At 27.8% G+C, this 20,240-nt stretch overlaps 2 protein-coding genes across 6 annotated transcripts; one reads left to right on the forward strand and one right to left on the reverse strand.

Annotated features, from left to right (window-relative positions):
* Positions 1 to 601: 601 nt before the first annotated feature.
* LOC126837971 (proteasome activator complex subunit 3) lies at positions 602 to 3,897 on the reverse strand. Of its 2 annotated transcripts, XM_050572019.1 has the most exons (6): positions 3,630 to 3,896; positions 3,258 to 3,290; positions 2,801 to 2,949; positions 2,567 to 2,720; positions 1,004 to 1,174; positions 602 to 827 (listed from the first exon to the last, which is right to left on the reverse strand). In XM_050572019.1, the coding sequence occupies exons 1-6, from the start codon at positions 3,654 to 3,656 to the stop codon at positions 639 to 641; spliced, it is 723 nt and encodes a 240-aa protein (XP_050427976.1). In that variant the 5' UTR covers positions 3,657 to 3,896; the 3' UTR covers positions 602 to 638. The 2 variants fall into 2 exon arrangements, with proteins under 2 accessions (XP_050427976.1, XP_050427985.1); XM_050572028.1 differs by lacking the exon at positions 3,258 to 3,290 and having other exon boundaries at positions 3,630 to 3,897.
* Positions 3,898 to 3,983: 86 nt separating this feature from the next.
* On the forward strand, positions 3,984 to 18,559 carry LOC126837954 (oxysterol-binding protein-related protein 6-like). Of its 4 annotated transcripts, none has more exons than XM_050572001.1 (18): positions 3,984 to 4,003; positions 5,497 to 5,624; positions 5,688 to 5,775; positions 6,569 to 6,711; positions 7,721 to 7,888; positions 7,974 to 8,094; positions 8,493 to 8,647; positions 8,841 to 9,023; positions 9,101 to 9,212; positions 9,357 to 9,550; positions 9,628 to 9,874; positions 11,746 to 11,927; positions 14,344 to 14,556; positions 14,696 to 14,813; positions 15,124 to 15,296; positions 15,378 to 15,525; positions 15,804 to 15,930; positions 16,902 to 18,559. In XM_050572001.1, exons 2-18 carry the CDS (start codon positions 5,514 to 5,516, stop codon positions 17,128 to 17,130), a joined length of 2,712 nt encoding a protein of 903 aa, XP_050427958.1. In that variant the 5' UTR covers positions 3,984 to 4,003; positions 5,497 to 5,513; the 3' UTR covers positions 17,131 to 18,559. The 4 variants fall into 4 exon arrangements, with proteins under 4 accessions (XP_050427958.1, XP_050427950.1, XP_050427942.1 ...); XM_050571993.1 differs by lacking the exon at positions 3,984 to 4,003 and adding an exon at positions 5,184 to 5,342; XM_050571985.1 differs by lacking the exon at positions 3,984 to 4,003 and having other exon boundaries at positions 5,365 to 5,624.
* Positions 18,560 to 20,240: the final 1,681 nt, after the last annotated feature.

Below are 20,240 nucleotides of genomic sequence, written 5' to 3' on the forward strand. Positions count from 1 at the left end.
GTATTTGCTTATACTAGTTATATATTATATTAATACAATTAAGTCGGGCATCTATTGTAGGACAGACTGAATTAAAAAAAAGGTTAGAGTTTAATAACATCATATAAAACACATATATTGTCTTACAGACAACCATCCTAAAATTTACGTGGTTCATTTAAACTACCTGAAGTACATTTTAGCAACACTGAGTCGGGTTGTAGATTTTTTAAATGTATATTTCAGCAAAAAATACTATACCAATATTGATAATCAAAGTAATACGATTTTAAATGTACGAAAATGATACACATTAATTGTGTTTTATTATTACAAGACATTCAAATTAATGTATTAAATATTAACAAAATTAAAGAGACATAAGAATAAAAGAAAAACAAATAAAATTATGGGGTTTATAGATTTATGAATAAAACGACATTACATTTAAAAGCGTACCTAAAGTACGATCAATAGTAAGCAGTTAAAGGCAACTACTTTTATTCCTCAGACTACAGTAATGATTTTTTTCTCTTTTATAACTGATCGTATTATATTATTTTTCTTTAGGCTAAGTGATTAGGCTAAAGAGTTTCAATAGGAATGATGAGGGTACAAAATATTTGAATAATTAAATTTAATGTTTTAATCTTAAATTCTTAATACAGGCTATCGGTGTTTGACGACCGAGGCTTTTTTATTTTGTCGAAATTCTTTATGACAATATCGTGCAATGTCGAATAGCGATTTCGAATTTCGTGCATGGTAAGAGAAATAGACAAATATTGCTTTTCATCCAACTCCTCGACAGATCTTCGGTAATCTTCAATGTACGGATATTTAACGACCTGTAAAATAAATATTTACCCATCATAACTAATGTCATTTAAGCATATATGAAAAAAAACTGCAAGACTTTTCTATCAGTGTAACGTAAAAATAAAATTTAGTTGAAAAATAAAACGGCCAGTAAGTGGCTTTGTAAAAATGATTCATACTTTTCTACATTACGACATAAACTTACCTTACTAACTAATTTAGCCCGCGAAGCATAATAACGAGAAACTTGATCAAGATAATTGGATGCTTCAACTTCGACCTGCTGAATTTCAGCTAAAGTATCTTCTTGAATTGATACTCCAAAGTTGTTACCATCTTCGATTTTCGGTATTAACAACGATACCCACATTTTCAACTAAAAATTAAATGATGTATATTATACATGGTTGTATATCTTCATAGTGTCAATTATCACATTACCATTGCTAAGTCAATGTATGAAATATAAGTTATTACCATATCATAATCAAGATTATAATATCAGCAGAGCGATAAGTACATAACAATAACAAATTGGCTTCATTAAAAAAACGGTTTAATAATTTTTATTTTTTTTTTGCAATAAAGTGGTAAATAAAATATCTATACATCAACTGCAACTACTTCAACATAAACAAATGTGTTAAGTACTATTTACAAATGTAAATGAAAAAAGTTTAAATGATGTGCAGTAAGATCTAAATTTTACACCTAAACTTACTTAAACCATTTTCAAAATAAGCCATCAATTAAACTTAAGGTAGGTACTGATAAAGCAACATGTTAATAACAATGTTGTCAACATGTATCCCACTAACTGGTAACAAGTTGATGGATACTCGTCAACAGTAGGCGGCATGACATCAAATAAATTTGTTACTTGTTGCTTGTATCTAGGTTTTCCATTCTAAATGGAAAACATCGCTCAGTATGGACGGTGTTGTCAACAATTGTATACATTGTAATATACAATATTATAATACTTGCAATTTTTTATACCAATAATTAGTACTCAATTTGTATAAATTTGTATGACAATTTTGAACATGTGTACTTAATTCTTTCCACGATAAAATAATAATATACCGATTTCCCATTTCCCCTGCCTCCTAGATATTGAAGTGTTTTTTTTTTTAAATAATTAGTACGCGATATATATGACCATTTTGAATATTTGTACTTAACTCCTTCCACGAGAAAAAATAATAAACTTATTTTAATTAGTATCAGTTTTATTATTATTTTGCCTGTGATCACACTTGTAATAATATAAAAATATATTCAAAGATATTCATAACATTAAAAATTATCTGATGTTATAAAAAAATAGAGATAATTACATTTATTATATTTTTCACGTAGAAAAATTATACTCTATTCAAAATAAGAGCGTTCTGCACGGCCAATCGATTTTCGTCGGTGGGTGAGAGGTTTCTCCCACCAAGTCGAAGCGCGCGGGTTAGATTTGAACGCGCCATACTATTGACAACATGTATCCAGATACATGTTGTTTATATTACTTTAAATCCATCACAGGACCAATAAAGTGCATTCTGCATAGCCAAGTTTTTTACACGATTAAGGAGTTATAGTATAAAACATAATTTCTTAGTTCATCACAGATGTAATATGTAAAAAACCACTAACACCACTGGGTACATTAAAAATGCAGTATGCACTAGATATTTTATTCCATGTAAGATGAACAAAGATAACAGATTTTATAGCCATCATCCTAATTAATATATAAAATTAACATCTAACTTACTGCATTTGTATCTTCGACTAACTGTTTAATATTTGGTTTCACAATTTTAATCACTTCTGTAAGATTTTTGTTAGACGGTATCATAGACTGAAAACCCGAATTGGAATTAGAACTATCAACACGAGGCCTTTTCCCAGGAGTTTTTCCTTCACAACTACAATAAAAAAGTTTATTTAATAATATTTAGTATAGTCATTACATACACCAGCATACTCAAATTTAAATTATACTTACTGATTTACATTGTTTTCTGTCGTCCCGATTGGGATATCAAGGCTACACTTCAATTTTGTCATGTCTGCGATATTAAATTCCGGTCTCTTTAGTAGTTCATTCAAATGAATTATTCTTTCAGGGAATTTTTGAACAATTCTATTTTCCGCCTTAAATAAAAGAAATAAAATATAAGTAAGCATTATACACATTTACCAAAAAACATACATGATGACTTGGTGTAAGAGTAAAGAATGACATTTTATTAAAACCAATTGTTTTTATTTTTTTTAAATATCATTACTTAGAGAACTCCATAAATTTTATTTTTTAAACTAAAACTAATCCATAGATCAACCATTTATATTTTATATCGCATAAAGTTACATGACTTTTTTTTAATATAGATAATATTGATAAAAAAGTATTCTTAGACTATATTTTTATCGATTTATACTTATTTTGATCTTATACATACATCAACCTTTAATGTTTCATGAAATTCTTTGGCCTGAAAAACAAAAAAAATTTACTAATAGAACAGTTATTATTAATCAGTAATTGTATTGTAAATAATTATATATACAAATTCTTAAGCGTTGTCATAATTAATATGCAAGATATCAGCTAAACTATTTGACATGATATATACTCTTTGTTATAAAATATATGACTTGAGGTAAATATTATGTAAAGTAAAAAAGTAAAAACAATAGACAAATATAAAACAGTAGATATGTTTTTAATTAATCAAACTACGACAATTATGTACAATATCTTTTCAATAACTACATTATCTAATATCTATAATCGTACACACACATTTACAACAACAATAATATTCATTTACCTTTTTTGCTGCGTCAGTTTGAGCCATTTTATGTTAGAAGATGGTACTTGTAGCTTTAGACTATCTACGTCGTTTTTAATAGGAATTTAATTTAATTAAAGATTTTTGAAATCGAACAAGCTTTAATAAGTTTACGGTGAACAACAATTTGTACAATAATTTAATTATTAATTTGTGTTTTTAAGTGTTAAAACAAAAGCCATGAGATTATGAGCGAGGTAAAGTATTGAGTAATGAGTAGTCGTAGTGTAAGTGTATGTTGTTATATATTATTGACCAATATTTTCAAATAATTTTCAGGTTAGTCTATAATTCTCTATAGCGGTTGCGGTATGAATCCATTAGTATTTTTACGCACAGATGTCGCTGAGTAGGTGGGTAATATTTGTTCCATACATTTTTTCTTCTAACGAACATTTGTTCCAAATGTTTTGTGGAACAAAAGTAATTGGGACTGGGGACATAAAATGTATGGAATAATTGTTTTTTGGAACAAATGTTTTGCGGAAGGAAAATGCTATGTCATAACAGTACTGCGGAACAATAGTTCACGGAAGTTAAACATTATCGAGAAAAAGATAATTGGCACAAAGTATCTTCGGAACAAGAGTAAATAAACGTTGGATTTTAATGACACCGATTATGATTTAACACACGAAAAACTCCCCAACGACCGGTCTCATTTATCTGTCTGGCGAAATCCTGAATAGAGCTGAAAATCTTGAATTTGGCGGTGGTCGGTCGGTGCGTGTGTGTTTTTTACAGGTTACTTGTTTTGATAGCGATTTCTAACTGTAACAATAAGTCAAAGGCGTTGACACGGGTTGATGGAGTAGTGGGAAAATTTACTGTATAAGATAGACATAAGGGTTGGAGAGATTAAGTCAACAGTATCTCGAGATAATAGTAGGATTTGACCATTTAGTAGCAAATTCTGTAGCGTCATTTGCACCACCACCATCGGCAGGTCCGCGCATCAAATCGATTGTGACCGTTATCTCAAATCTCACTGACACCCACTTCGGACTTCCCCACATCAAGTCAATAGAAACTAGAAAGGGACACGATTTCGCAATGTCAATAGACGGCCAATATACCTCTTCCGTGAAAATATATACCGTAGATGTATTAGGATCAACCGACCAACAAAATCTGGTAGCAAAAGGGCCAAGGGAAATATAAAATCAAACAAAAGCCAAAATTATGATTCCTGTCGGTCGGCGATCAACAAATTCTTTACCGCGACTCAAAAATTGAATAATACTTTTCACTGACCAATCACAAAACGGGATTACTATATAATTTTGTAGACTGTAGTAATATCACTCAGTTTTGTGTTTAAAGTTTAAACGAAATGAAATCGAACAAAAAAACGACAGGTTTCTTTCGTCAGAAAGCCTAAAAAGTCGCATTTTTTTACACACGATTAATACCAATAACAATTTTACTATTTTTGAAGTGTAAGTGTCATTTTATTATCCAGTAATAATATATGTGAACAAATTACATAATTTTTTGGTCGACTTAACTGTTGATGGACGTTCTGAAGAATCATTTGGATACCTATAGCCACGGGAACATAGACCGAATGCCCATTATACACGATATAAACTTATCAATTTTTAATGAAATAACAGCTGTTTCCTTGATTACAAAATACGATTGTACACTATCCTACCTTTTTGCGGTAGTTTATAGACTTGATACTGATAGGTAGGTAATGATAATAATTATTAAAGTACAAAATTTGTAATTATTAACCTTGGATCTGAGTATAGTTGTAGTAATATGCAATTATGTTGTTTAACAACCTTCTTTCTACGTTCTAGTTTATACCTAATATACGTTATTTAATTAATTTTAACAGAAATATTTAATCATAAAATGGCCAGCGGTTCAAACAATATTGCTGTCCCAGCTTGTAGTGAAATGGAAAAAAAGAAGTCTCCACAATTAAGCTTCAAAAGAAGGACACTCATCGCGAATTCAGATTCAGTAATATTCATACAGCAAATTTACATATTTTTTTATGAATTAATATATTATTCCAAAATACAGGACGGTAGTGTAGATAGCAATACACCATCTATTGAATCCAAGGAAGACGGGTTCGTTTATCAAAAACGAAAGCTCGAGAGAGAACCCGGTAACTATTCTAAATTCTTACTTACATTCAATAATTTGTTGTATATAATATAGAAATAAACTATAACAAGTTCAATAGTCATTTTGAGTCAATTTACTGATTGCTTACAATTCTACTCAAAGCCTTTATTGTGCTATACATTTAACAAATCTTAAAAAATATTCGACGGTTATTCTAAATAAAAACAGCCAACATGTGACAGCAAAATATATAATTTTGTATGTAGATTAGTAGGTGTTATATTATTTAATTTCTGGACTAATAGTTTTGCAACACTAAATGTTAATAATTAAATTACCTTTCTATTATTAATTAACATAGAATAGAGTATACAAACAAACCAACTCAATAGGTCATATGAACAAGACTAATTAATGATATGTATAAACACTTAAAGAAAAATATATACATAATATGTTCCATATTAACAATGAATACACTCAAACATGAATACATAAATATTTTTTAAATTTCATGAAAACATTTTTAACTTCACTTTAATAAGTAAGCTTATTCTCTAAAAATTAAAAAATTTTCCAATAGTTTTTTAAAAATTATAATGTTCAATAAACTGCAACTTATTTTAATTTATCACTTGATTATACTTTTTTTTTTAATCACTTTTTTGTATTGTGACTAAATATTAAAGAAATGTCTATTCTTTTTCTAATAAAAAATGTGTTGTAAACTAATAATTATGTATTACTAAATAAAAACCGTTAATAATTATATGTTATATTAGGCATATAGAATGTTACATATTAACTATTAAACCGATTAAATTATATTTTAGGTTCCAAAAAAGTATTTCGCCGTGGTATTGAATGGGAAATTGTAGAAGGCTTAAAAGATGGTCAAAGGTACGATAAAAAACCAGAGCTTTACAGAGGTTATTTACATAAGAAACGAAAATGGCCATTAAAAGGATGGCACAAGGTGGGTATAATAGCTGCTGAAAATGTAATTTTTAAACATTTTCTTAATTACAAAATACACAATTTGGTTTTGGTTTTATTGCAATTGTTGATAAAACCTTATGTTATAATATGATATGATACGATGCAATATAATATGTTACATGTCCAAAAAGTTTGCGAACTGATGCCGTAATTTTTTTATATTAGATAAAATTTATTCGGTAGACACCGTTGACACTGCAGCTGAAAAGCCTAATGCCTTGTTTACAATAGACGAGTTCTTGGCCGAGACAGTGATCTCGTCCTAGTACTTGACCTTTTAAACAACATAGGCTCATTACAATTAAGTCTGAGATGGTCCAAGTGCAACAAATAGAGAGTATTTTAAAGAGGATGAAATTTATTTAGCATGATTTATCTAAAATAAAAATATTATAACATCAGTTTACGTACTTTTTACACAGACTTACACGTAACTTATGATTATATTTTTTATGAATGAAAAACAGTTTAATGAGGATTATTAATGTTTATGGAAAGTTATTTTATGTCATAATATATTGGTGAATTATAATATAAATTAAAATTTATTTATTTGTACTATTGTTTTATAAGTTTTTCTACCGTAGTCCTGTTTATGAAATCTCACTTAACAATTTATAAGTGAAGTTTATAATTTTCAGATGTATGTCTTCAGTTTTTTGCTGAATTTTGGCCTCATTGCAGATTCATCCTCTGAGCGCTATAGTCACAACAGCAGAACGGTGACTAGGCTCCGAGGATAGACTCTGCAATGAGTCCAAAAGACAGCGAAAAACTGAAAATTATTCAAATGAAATTTCAATCCATTAAAGCTTTAACAAAATATAATTTATAAGTTACATTAATAAGCTATAAAGAGGCAAATTACCTTTACAATAGTGGTTTTTATTCTCAGTCAACAATATGCAATGTTCTCAATAACTCTTATACCTAAAAAAATGTAATATTGTGAATTATTAATAATAGGTTTTGCCCCTTTAATTTAGCGGTATTTTATCCTCGACAAAGGAATTCTAAAATATGGAAAGAATCCCATAGATATGTCTCGAGGTAAAATACATGGTCAAGTTGATATAGGCCTATCAGTTATTTCTACAAAGTATCAGCGTAAAAGATTGGATATTGACGCTGAAGAATTTATATATCACTTGAAGGTAACTCTTTGTGACATAATTGTGTTTTATGATATTTTGTAAACTATAAAAATATTTTATTAAATTACTTAAATTTGTACACTAGGCAAAAACTTTTGAAACGTTTACTAATTGGGTAAGAGAAATAAAACACCATCGTCTGTATAGACAACATATTCTAACGTTTGGCTTAACTAAGCATACTTCACCTCAAAAAACTACTTCAAGTAAGTATTTTTTTTTTAATACTCCAAACCAAATCTTTAACTCATTGTGTATTATTAAGCTATTATAGCGTTTACACTTATAAAAGTTATTTTTAGTCTTAACTTTGAAATAACACCTCCAATGACAAAAACAAATATGTTTCACTCTGCTACCAAAATTAGTACGTTTGCCTCTACATGGGGTTCAATTAGGTGAAACATACTTTTCTGCTTAATAAAACCAACGTATCTACTAGTTTTTGTAATAAGCATGGATACCTCATATTTAAATATCAGTTAAATAAAGTTGTTGATTTAGGTCAATAAAATGGTCCCAACAAATAATATATTTTATAGTTTTTATATTAAAAAGCATCAAACCAGTATCTTCTCACCTTTGCTCTATTATTTGTTTACAGTTTTATCTCCAGTTGAATCAGGCAAAACACCTTCTACTCGTCTTAATGGATGGTGTTCACAACTAGATTCTGCAACTTCAGAATTAAAACATGTAGAACAAAATATGAAATCGCTAAACCGTATTCTTGATCAGCTGGAATCCACTGAAAATGATGTAAGTTAATTTTAAATATAAATATATTCCATTGAACTATTCCTTGAACTTTAAATCTGAAACAAAATAATAGTAAATAGAGTGGATTTTATGTTGTTCTATGCTCATTTTTGTTTGTTTAACATTTTTATGCAAAAAATTAAAAATATTATCTTAAATTTTTAGTAATAAAATATAATTTTTTTTTTTTGAGATTGGTGCATATGATGGATTACAAACTACTAAGAAAAGTACCAGGTTTCGTCTTCGCAAAAAGAAGAGTGGAGGTGGAAGTTGGGGTGGTACAATTGCTGGATGGGGCATTGATATGAATCAGTCGACAAATCAATCTGCTAATAAAATGTCTAACGATGCAGTGGATTCGTCTGTTCATTTTGTATGTGTATTACAAAGCTATATATTTAAACACATTATTATAAATTAATAACCATTTACTTCATTATTGTTGTTTAGCAAATGGGAAATCCTTCACAAAATTTATCTAACAGTAATCCTTCGTTAACTGTTAATCCATCATCTAGTGACCTTCAACTTTATACAGATTTTGTGATTTTAGCAAAAGATAGTATGTATAAACTATATATATATATATATATATATATATATATATATATATATATATATATATATATATATATATATATATATATACTACTGCAAAGATTATTTGTATGTATTAATAATTATGATACGTATTTTTTTCATTCAGTACAAAACAGTTTTAAATGTTTAATGGGTGCAATAACTGAAGAACGTAATCATTTATTTATTGGCGATTCACTTGATAATAAACTATCAAGTTATAGATCAGCGTTAAACAAAGCTATTCAACAAAACAGTGAATTACGCGCTAAACTAAATAACATACATGTTACAGCAGACATATCAAGCTTTCCCGATCCAGTAAGTAATATTTAAATCAATTTTGCGTACACTAATTGCCATCAAAGACAGTGTTATATATTTTAAACAAATTGTAGGTTTTGAGCTCATCATTGTCGTATAGCTCAGGAGTAAGTGGCTCAGAGGTGTTCTTTGACGCAGAAGAATATCAAGGTGGCAAAATTACTGAGTGTGAAGAAAATATTTCAAATGAAATTGTGTCTGGCGATGTAGCTCATACTTCAGATACATCGTCTGAAGCTGGGTCTTTATCCTCAGAAGACGGTTCAATATCTTCTGAAAACAGTGATGGTGCAACTTCTGAGTATAATAACCATCAAGGAGGTACTTACTTACATTATTTCATGTAATCCATTCTGCTTTTAGGCAAAAAAGCATGTTTATATTAAATAAAACGGTTTTATAAAGTAAAAAAAGCTACCACACGTCAGGCCATAGTGGGGATAAGGAAATCCCAGGTCTTAAAGAATTAATATACCTAAAAGTGGAAATAGCATGAATTTTGAAAAATACTATTACATCAAAACTAATACAAAAATATATTACTTTACATTATTAACCTCAACATTGCTATTTAGAATGTGTTTTACTCAGTCCGTGGTAGTTTTAAAGCAAAAAAAAGTTTTTCAGCCTGGAACAACGAAAGAGCATTTCCATGTCTCGTTGAAGTACCAAATAAATTTAGAGTAGTGGTGGAATTATAGATAATGATATAGTATATTAACAAGCAGTAACAAGCTAGTATCTAAGGTGGCTAGTATATTAAAACATATTAAGTTTCTGTCTAATATTTTAGTGTTTAATATCTGGCTTAAAACAATTCATAAAAATATGATCTCTTAATTTATTGAATTCAATTTAGTTCAGTTCTAGTTTGAACGTTGAGAATACAACATACATATATTTATTATTTTTAATACTTAAACATTAAATATGTTTAATATTTTTTTTTTAAAATACACTATAATTTCTTATGTAGGCAACCTCGTAAGACAAGACGTCTGCACGAGAGTCAGTTAAGTACTGAAGATTCAAGCTTCTTCCTCTTTATATTTGGTCAGCCAATGTCCATATCCTAACTTGAGACAAATATTTATCCTTTTTACTCACTTCATGTCTTCTGTAACTTAAAGTCCCGTCTTTTTCATTAACTAAATAATTTTCTTGGTTAAACTTGGTGTTCTTAATAAACTATCCCCAATTCGTTCTTTTAGCAAAATAATCATATCACTGTACTAAATTTATACAATATTATATATTTGTCACAAAAACGTCTTAATGTAGTACTAATTATTATTTTTGAATTTTCGTGGCCTACTGAGATACGTAACATACACAACTCATATTTAATAGGTTAGTTTTAACAAAAATACAATTACCTGTAAGTATCAGACATTGTATTGTAGTTCTAATTTAATATTATGATTTACAAAGGGGGGGGAGTGATCGTCGTCCGCCGATCCTCAATCTTATCACTGTTAGAGAGGACCATCCTTCTTGGAATTTTGTTTAATTTTCTTTGGTATTACTCAGTGGCGAAACTAGAGACTAAAGCGCCCACGAGTAAGACATTTTTTTGGCCCTATATTACATGTTAACGTGTATAGTAAATCGTACATAAACGACCTAAAATAGAATGCGCCTAGAGGCAGCTGTCACACTGTACGCACGGTAGTTACGCCACTGGTATTACAGCAATTTTTATATGAATTGTTATTCAGAACGAAACTAGCGATTTAAAATATCGTATACTTAATAAACCCATGTTTTCCTTGTCATATGATTAATTTCGTAGATGTTGGTTCAAATGGTCAATGTATAATAACATAATATAGAACTTTATGTACGTTGAACGTTGGGAGAACTTCCGCACATTTCGTATATCGAAAAGTGGCTACTCTGTTAAGGTTTGCACACTGGCAAAAGCTCAAAAGGGGCACATACCTATTCCTCTTTCTCTTGCACGCAAAATCAATATTTTTGTCAGTAATCAGCCTCTATTTATACCAAAGCTTTTTATGATAAGAGTTTTGTTTTTATAAAATCTTAAATAACAAAAATTGAATTTAAAATACATTTACATATTAGCTTTTAACAGTAATGTTTGTTTTTTTACGCGTGTAATGGTAAATTACACAATTAGCTTATTTAGCTTTAGCTAAAGATTGTTCCACCAACATATTTTATCTTTTCAGTAGTCGATTGTGAAGGATCGGGGGTTATTCGAAACATGACCGGGCGAAGGACTAAACTGCCGTGTCCCAAACCCGACACTGAAGGTTTGTCTTTATGGAATCTTTTGTGCAAAAACATTGGCAAAGACTTGTCTCAAGTGTCTATGCCAGTCGCCCTTAATGAACCTCTCAACATGTTACAAGTAAGTATTGATTGAGTATGCATTGAACGTTATTAAGGTCGCCGTGGTTAATTTTGTCTTATTCACTGGGTTTGTATGTAAACAGTATACACTAGACTTTTGTCTCTTGTTCGACTTCAATAAGGCGCGCATCCGAATATTATTGTTGTTATCGCTATCAAACACGTGCTATTTACGCAATATACAATATTACAATAATATTATTATTATTATGTAAATATGGGAACGTGTCTAGAAGTCGTCTCGCGCGGGTAGTTGGCTGGGTTCAAGCTGTGACGTTTTGAATTATCTACTTAAACACGTTAAAATTATTGGCGGAAATTTAAGGGGCTTGGGTTACTAAAAACTTGAAGTTATAATCTATTCAAAATAAATACACTTTTATATTTAATTTTTTTAGCGAGAGATTTGCTGATTATGTTTTATGGCTAATTTAAGCTTACATTATTTTGAATCGAAATTCTGGTCATTAGACTTTAAATACACGTGTAAGACATTTTTAATGGACCTAACAATGGAAGGGGGACAAGGGGGATTTCATATCACTCTGTTACAGAGACTCTGTACATTACGAACCATATTTACCATGTTTAAACCCTTTACATTAATAACGATATTTTATATATCTACTCTCGGTATCGTAAGAACACTTTTTCCTAATAATTGTGAGGCTATTTACGAGTTACGTACGAGGGTGCTATCTAGAATTAAAACTTCCTCATAAAACAATCGCACCTTATGACTTTAAACCCATTGTTAGAACTTAGAAGGTCAAATTTCATCCCCCTGTGCTCTGTGGGGCATATTAATGCATGATACACTGACGTGCTTAAACATATTGAATGAAATCGGATATTCCTATTCAGAGCTAAACGAGTCCGAAATGTAGACATTTACAGAACCTCTTACAAAGTCTTGCCGAATTTTTTTTTTCATTAATGGATAGAACTATTGAAGACGACTATACTCGTTGAGTTTTAATTTTTTTTTTATCATTGAAATCGAAGTCATTGCCGCTAGTCATTTCACTCCCCCCCCCCCCAGCCCGCATCGTTTATTAATTTTTTAATGTCACAATTATTTATTTGCAAAAAAACCGTTTCCCCTTCGCGGGGCGGGCTCACATAATGAAATTACAAGGTTACAATTTTAATTCTTTGGTTTTAACCCTAAATTCGAAGTATTTATGTAATTATTATTGTGTACACAAATGGTTATGCCGCGGTTAATAGACACGTTTGTCGTTTACTCATTATTATATTATCCAAAATTGTGGAAAACTTCGAGAAAAAAATATTTCATAAGTCAATATGCCTTTGGTATTTTCCAAAGTACCTAACAAAAAATTTGCATTAGATGATCGAACATTTTATTATTTTTCACGCTTGGTTTTTATAAACAAAAAATAATTGACTTCCATCGTTGGTCTTTTGCCTATATTCCTAATTTTTTTTTTATCATTTCTCAAAAATTGAATGTTACACACGCCCGCAGTTAGCATAACCGTTGCCAAAGCAATAATGCTAATAATAACTACAACTTATACAAAAATAGTCATTTAGTTAACAATTTACTTTTTATTAGCTTTGTAACCAGGTTTCCCCTTTAATTAAATCTATAAAAAAAAGTGTTTATTATTATTGACAATTAATATTATACCATTACAATACTAAAAATAATAATACTTTTTTTTTTTTTAAATAATGGGTTTTAATTGATAGTTAGCAAGATCATTGTTAAAATGGTTTTGTTTATAAAAAATATCATACATTAATATCTAATAGATCTAATGTGGTTGTAATAAAGTTTTGAACCTCATATTATGTATTTTGCGTTATTTGTTTTTCATGAATCACCTCCAAAATGGCTAAGCCCCTTAATAAAAAGGCGATTTTAGACCACGCGCAGACAAGGAGTTAAGTATAGGCAAATTAACATCTTTACAATCTTTGTACAATCTTTAATTTCTGTTGAAAATCGTTTAATTCTCAGATGCAGATTTATCCAAATTATTTCTAAGAAGATAGGAATTCAATATCAAATGCAATACAATATATTTTACTAGATTTTCTGTAAAAAAAATTATCGCTTTTCATATTATATTGCTTCTTTAGTTAACAGTTACAGTTGTATTTTATTTGTTCGAAAATAGATTCTTTAAAAAATCAATTAAAAAGTAATTATGGTATTTTTATCTTGTTACAAAAAAGATAATGGTGTTAATGAAATTTAAGACTTTCTTAACCTGTACTTTTCAGTCTAAAAGCTATCTGACTTTCTAATCGTCCTATTTTGTTTGTTATAATTCAATTTTCTGTCACATTGACTTCTGTTTACTTTAAATAATTTAAAATGGGCTAGATACATCGTATCTGGATTTACCAACTAATTACTAAATTAAATTAATGTTTTTTAGAGGATGTGTGAAGAATTGGAATACAGTGAGCTTTTGGACAAGGCCTCTGAACAATCTGATGTGTACGAGCGTATGGTTTATGTAGCTGCTTTTGCAGTGTCTAGCTATGGATCAAGTTACTATAGAGCTGGTTCAAAACCCTTCAATCCACTTTTAGGTGAAACATATGAATGCATACGGGACGATAAAGGTTTCAAATTTATTGCTGAACAAGTAAGAACTAAATAATGTTACGATAAACATCACACTAGAAAAAGTTTGGCTTAATGAAAAGTGAATTGGAAAATTTTACTGATTGTTATAAATTATCAAGTTTTTACAGTCTTGTAACTTTGAATTGGTGAATTTTTAGGTAAGTCACCATCCGCCTATTAGTGTTTGCCATGCCGAATCGAAGAACTTTATATTTTGGCAAGACGTTAGAATTAAAACTAAATTTTGGGGAAAATCAATGGAATTCCAACCAACAGGTAATGGTTTATAAATGTTGCAACTAAGTTAGTTGTATTTTGTTATTTCTGTAAATTAAAACAAATTAATATAGACTTAAGCACTTTTTTTTTATTCGCTTGAATGAATCTATTTATCAAATGTACTTAAAAAAACATCTCATATGTGTCTGGTAATATTACACTCAACTCTATGTAAAAACTTAAACTACAGAAACTAACTCCTGTCTTCGCCTCTTGTTCTCTCTTTATTGTGACTATAAAAAACATGTTCTTCATATGTTAAATGTCAATGATGGTAATAATGGTTTATCTTATGACTATTTTTCAGGGTATGTTAATGTACAGCTGATATGTAATGATAGTAAAGATCATTATAGATGGAATAAAGTGACGACTTGTGTACACAATTTGTTTGGCGGACAGAGATCCGTAGATCAATATGGTGAACTAAAAATTACCAATTTGGACAAAAATATAACATGCAAACTAACTTTTGTTAAAGTTTGTGTTTTATTAAGTTTTATTTAAGATTCAAAGAACTTATAATATTAAAATAGTTCTTTTTATAATTTTTTTTTAAAGGCAAGTTATTTCTCAGCAAAACGCCACGAAATACACGGAGTTGTAGTTGACGATAACGAAGGTAGAGTAGTACGAAAATTATTTGGTAAATGGAATGAAGCTTTATATTGCGGAGTTGCACCTTCCGCTAAATGTATATGGCGACCGGGTAAGCACACAATTTTTTAAAACTTAATATTTATATAATCACAGAGGCTTTTAAATTTTAAGATCCTAAAGTTCTAAACACAGCTATTAACTTCGATTTTCAGTTATGTAGAACGTAATATTATTTTCTAGACTTTAAGTTGGAAATACTTGCGTAGATATTTTGAAAATTTCACTGGTTCTACTAAATAGCTGATAGTAATTTTTTTTTAGTTAAAAGAAATATGTTTGCAGCCAAGTTTTTGTGATAATCATTATAAAAGTATTGCTATTCATTAGGTACGATGCCTGAAAACTATGAATTATATTATGGCTTTACGAGGTTTGCGATGGAGCTAAACGAACTCGATACAGACACAGCCAAATACCTTCCCAAAACTGACACCAGATTCCGTCCTGATCAGAGGTATTTATGATTTGCGTTATTGTATATCACTTTTGTAAATCAAAATGATTAAAATCATTTGAAGTAAGTACATTTTTTGCATCCTTTCAATTATTTATTTATTAAGATATAATTGAAATTTTAAAAAAATGTTCATTTCTTTAATCAATTATTTAGCTGGAGATTTTATCAATTAGCTTTAAACCGAAAAATATCCATATATTTTAAAAATTATTTTAAAAGAATTAAATTGTTAATATAAAGTTGGCATAATATCCGGTTTTTTAAAAAAAAATTTTTATGGTTTACTCAAATCTAATCAAACCCTAAAAATCCATTTTTTTAGGTAAGTACTAAACATTTTCTGGATTTAAATTTAAAAAAAAACTAGTGTTGAGAACAAGTTGAATGAATACATTTTTCCGATCAATAATACATAATTTTAAGATAAAATGATTTGAAATTTGATAAATAATAGATAATCTGTTTGTTTATAATTAATAAAAAAAAAAATTATTTTAGTACATTTCAAATTGATTACAAATATGTTTTCATAAAAAATAAATAACTTCTGTTTTTTGAAATAAAAAATGAACTTAAATTACTCTTTATCTTATGTAATTAAAAATTTGTTTTTATTATTTAGATACATATTAAAATAACTTCTTTTTTCAAACAAATAAGACGACAAACAAAGACGAGCTATCTAGATTTTGATCTTAACTCAGCTTTATATTTACACAAACTCTGCTAATATTTTGAACAACTGATAGCAATTTAAAAAAATTATAATTTAACATTCAAATAAATAAATAAAAAATGTATTTGTAAATAACTAATAAATGACTGTATTATCAAATATTTAATATTAAACAATGCCCAACTCTGCACTTACGATAAAGTATGGTAATTTAAGTAATAAAAACTAGTTTGCATTATATTTCTCCTATACAATATATGTAATAAATGTTTTTATGTGCACATAAATGTAGGATGTTAGAAGAAGGAGATTTAAATCGTGCTGAATCAATGAAACTCAATTTAGAGCAAATGCAACGTGAACGACGTAAACAAAAAGAAGAAACTGGAGAACAGCATGAACCAAAATGGTTTAGGAAAACAGTTAAAAACGGCATGGAGACGTGGGAATATAATCATCAGTATTGGGACTTGCGTAAGAATCCAGGATTCTCTAGTTATTCGGTGGAAAAACTTTGGTGAATGTTACCATTACTATAATTATCATTCAACTTGTTCATCGATAACTGGTTGATTTGATAACTAAAGGACAACATTTTGCTTATTTATCAGATGAACAAACAGTGAATCAAATGGTTTTGAAAATGAGACCAATTAGATAATCTAGTCAATATTCCGTACACATCAAACTGTACATTTTCATACATTATTTTATTAATTAATATTTCTTCCATTTAAAAATGTATCTTTTTATTCAATGTTTTTCGACATATTTTGTGTTCTACTCGATAATTTATTATATGAACAATTAATATCAGTTTTTATTAAATTAATTAGACAACAATTCTTAAACATTTTTTTAAATGTTATTATAATCAAACTACTCATAAATTATGACTTCATAGTAAAAATTTTGAACTTGCCTAAACAAATAATATGCGAGAGAAGTAAACAAAAATAAACAACAATTTTTTATTTGTAAACATTCAATATTTATTATTAAAGAACCTATTAAAAAAAAGAATAATAGATTACAAACACGGAAAAAAAATATTTATTAAAAATGTTATTAATTATTATTATTTTTTATTCATTCATTTGTTCTTAAAAAATCAAAATAGTTTTCAAGTAATTCTCAACTGCCAAAAATGTATGGAATATAATAAGAATACTTAAGAATGAAAAAAAAATATATATAACAATTAAATTAAATGTTTAAACAATTTAAACATTTTCCAGTATTTTTATTTCAATTGTTTGGTATTGACTCTATTAGTTTTTTGTTTTAATTTCATATTTCTAATTATTTTTTGTTAATAATAATATAAAACTTTTTTTTTTGGATGCCCTGTTAGGTATTTTTAAGTATCTCATTAATTATTGAATTAGGTTTATGGAATGGCATCTAACTTATGGTAATTGACATGTATTATAAGCAGGTAAGCTCAACAAAATCTATAGTAGGTGTAGCTATACAAAAATGTTACTTAACAACTAATATTGACTTCTTTTTTATCAGTAATCATACAAAATTTGGTTTAACAAAAATGTATTTTTAGAAAATATTTTTCAATGAAATATTGGTATTATTAATTAAATAATAACTTAAAAAAAATATATTTCATTTGTACTGTGATGAAAGAAGAAAATTGTTGTTTTAGTGTCTATACATTGTTGTTTTATTTATAGTTTACAAAAATTGTTTTGATAGTTGAAGTTTAATTTAATTTAAGTACAAGAAGTTAAGAATATTTTTTTAACTTCATTGTTTAACTAAAATATTTTTTTGTTCAACAATTTTCTCGCTAGTGGAAGTAATAAAAAAGAACAAAATAATTGTATTAATAACATATATGTTACTTATCCACATTGAAAAATATTAACGGCTTTATCACTTTACACACTATTATGTTGTGACTGTGATATCCACTAATAGTTATTTAAGTATTAATCATAAATTATTGAAGAGCAACATTCCCATTTATAGCAATTTATTATTCTTATTATTTATTTAAAGATCTTATTATTGTGTGACAGGTACTCCATTAGACATTATGTTATATATATATTTTTTTTTGATTAAAATATATTTTACTTAAGTTTAATATGACATTTTTACATTAGGTTGTGGTTTTTAATTATTATTTTTTTTTGCTGTTAAGACAACTGTGATTTATTAATTTATATAAATGTTTCTTTTAAAAGCTATTGTATTATTATTAATCAATATATAAGTTAAGTATTCCACTTAATCAAACACCAAACAATTGTATTCCACGATCTATTATTATATAGTAATGATCATCATTATTAATAGTTAAACAACTTTCTTGGATTATTTATATTTCATATTATATGACACTTAATTTATAAGTATACAATAATTAATGAGTAATCAGATCTTATCTGTGTTATGCATTGAATAATATTCAAATCATGTAAATTTTTGTTAAACAAAATTTATATTTTATGTTTTAAAAAATAACCATTTCACTATGATGTTATATTACTACTATTATGTTAATGGGCAATAAAAATCAATATTGAGAACTAGTTTTTTTAAAAGTTATTTGTTATGGCAGTTGGTTAATCTTGAAAGTTGAAACAAATTCAAGTATTTTTTTTTTTATATTATAAATAGGAATAAATTTTCTTCTTGCTATGGTGGTAAAAAAAAAAAATTCTTATTCTTTTGGTGTGACGTGTTTTTATGTTGTAAAATTAATGCGGTCAATAGGTTATGTTATCACTAATCTAAGCTTTAAAACCACATACTTATTTAGAGGAACAAATAATTGCTTAATATTGCAAATTCATAATCAAATTTCTGAGTGCAATTATCATAACCCTTGAACTACAACAATATTTCTAGATAAATAATACAAACAAATGGGAAGTGCTAAACACCCTTAGCACTGAAAATTTGTGCATAAGTTAGGTACAGTTGTAAACATTCATTTAAATTAGTAATTACTATAATATAGATAAACATTAGAACAAAAATACTATTCCTCAAAAAAATGAAATAAAATTTTTTTTCACCTTTTCTAGGTGAAGGGGCAAATTATATTTGATTATATATAATACTAACTAATAATACTATTATATAAATTATAGTTTTTGACTACGAATAATACCATAAACAAATGTGAAACTTTTTTTTTATTTTACACTTATTGGGAAAATGCATGAATGGTAAAGGAGAATATAGGACAATAATATTAAAATTATTTGTACTACTTATTCGAAAAACGCAATTATAAGTTAATTAAAACGTTTGTTAATTAACATTGATGTATTTTTAAAATTTTAATAATATACATATATAATACATATATATATATATATTATAGTATAGTATAATAATATTATAGTGACTAATATATTTTTATATCAATTATTACGTTATTCAATTTGTTTTAATTTTGAATTCATTATTTTATTAGTTCGATTAACTCTTGTAATAGGTATAGGCCGTATGTAGGCTGGTTATCCATATAAAATTTTAAATAGTACGCCATAAATATAATCAAACAATTTTTTCCAATGGTTTTAAAGAGCTTTTGCCGCTTATAACGTCTTTGAATCTGTTTAACGGATTCAAAAAGCCAATTATAATATTATACAAATCA

Source organism: Adelges cooleyi, unplaced genomic scaffold (assembly GCF_023614345.1).
Source record: "Adelges cooleyi isolate 19-005CV unplaced genomic scaffold, UGA_ACOO_1.1 ACOO_flye_CR_arks_rails_tigmint_CR_PRNA_108, whole genome shotgun sequence".
Taxonomy (NCBI): Eukaryota; Metazoa; Arthropoda; class Insecta; order Hemiptera; family Adelgidae; genus Adelges; species Adelges cooleyi.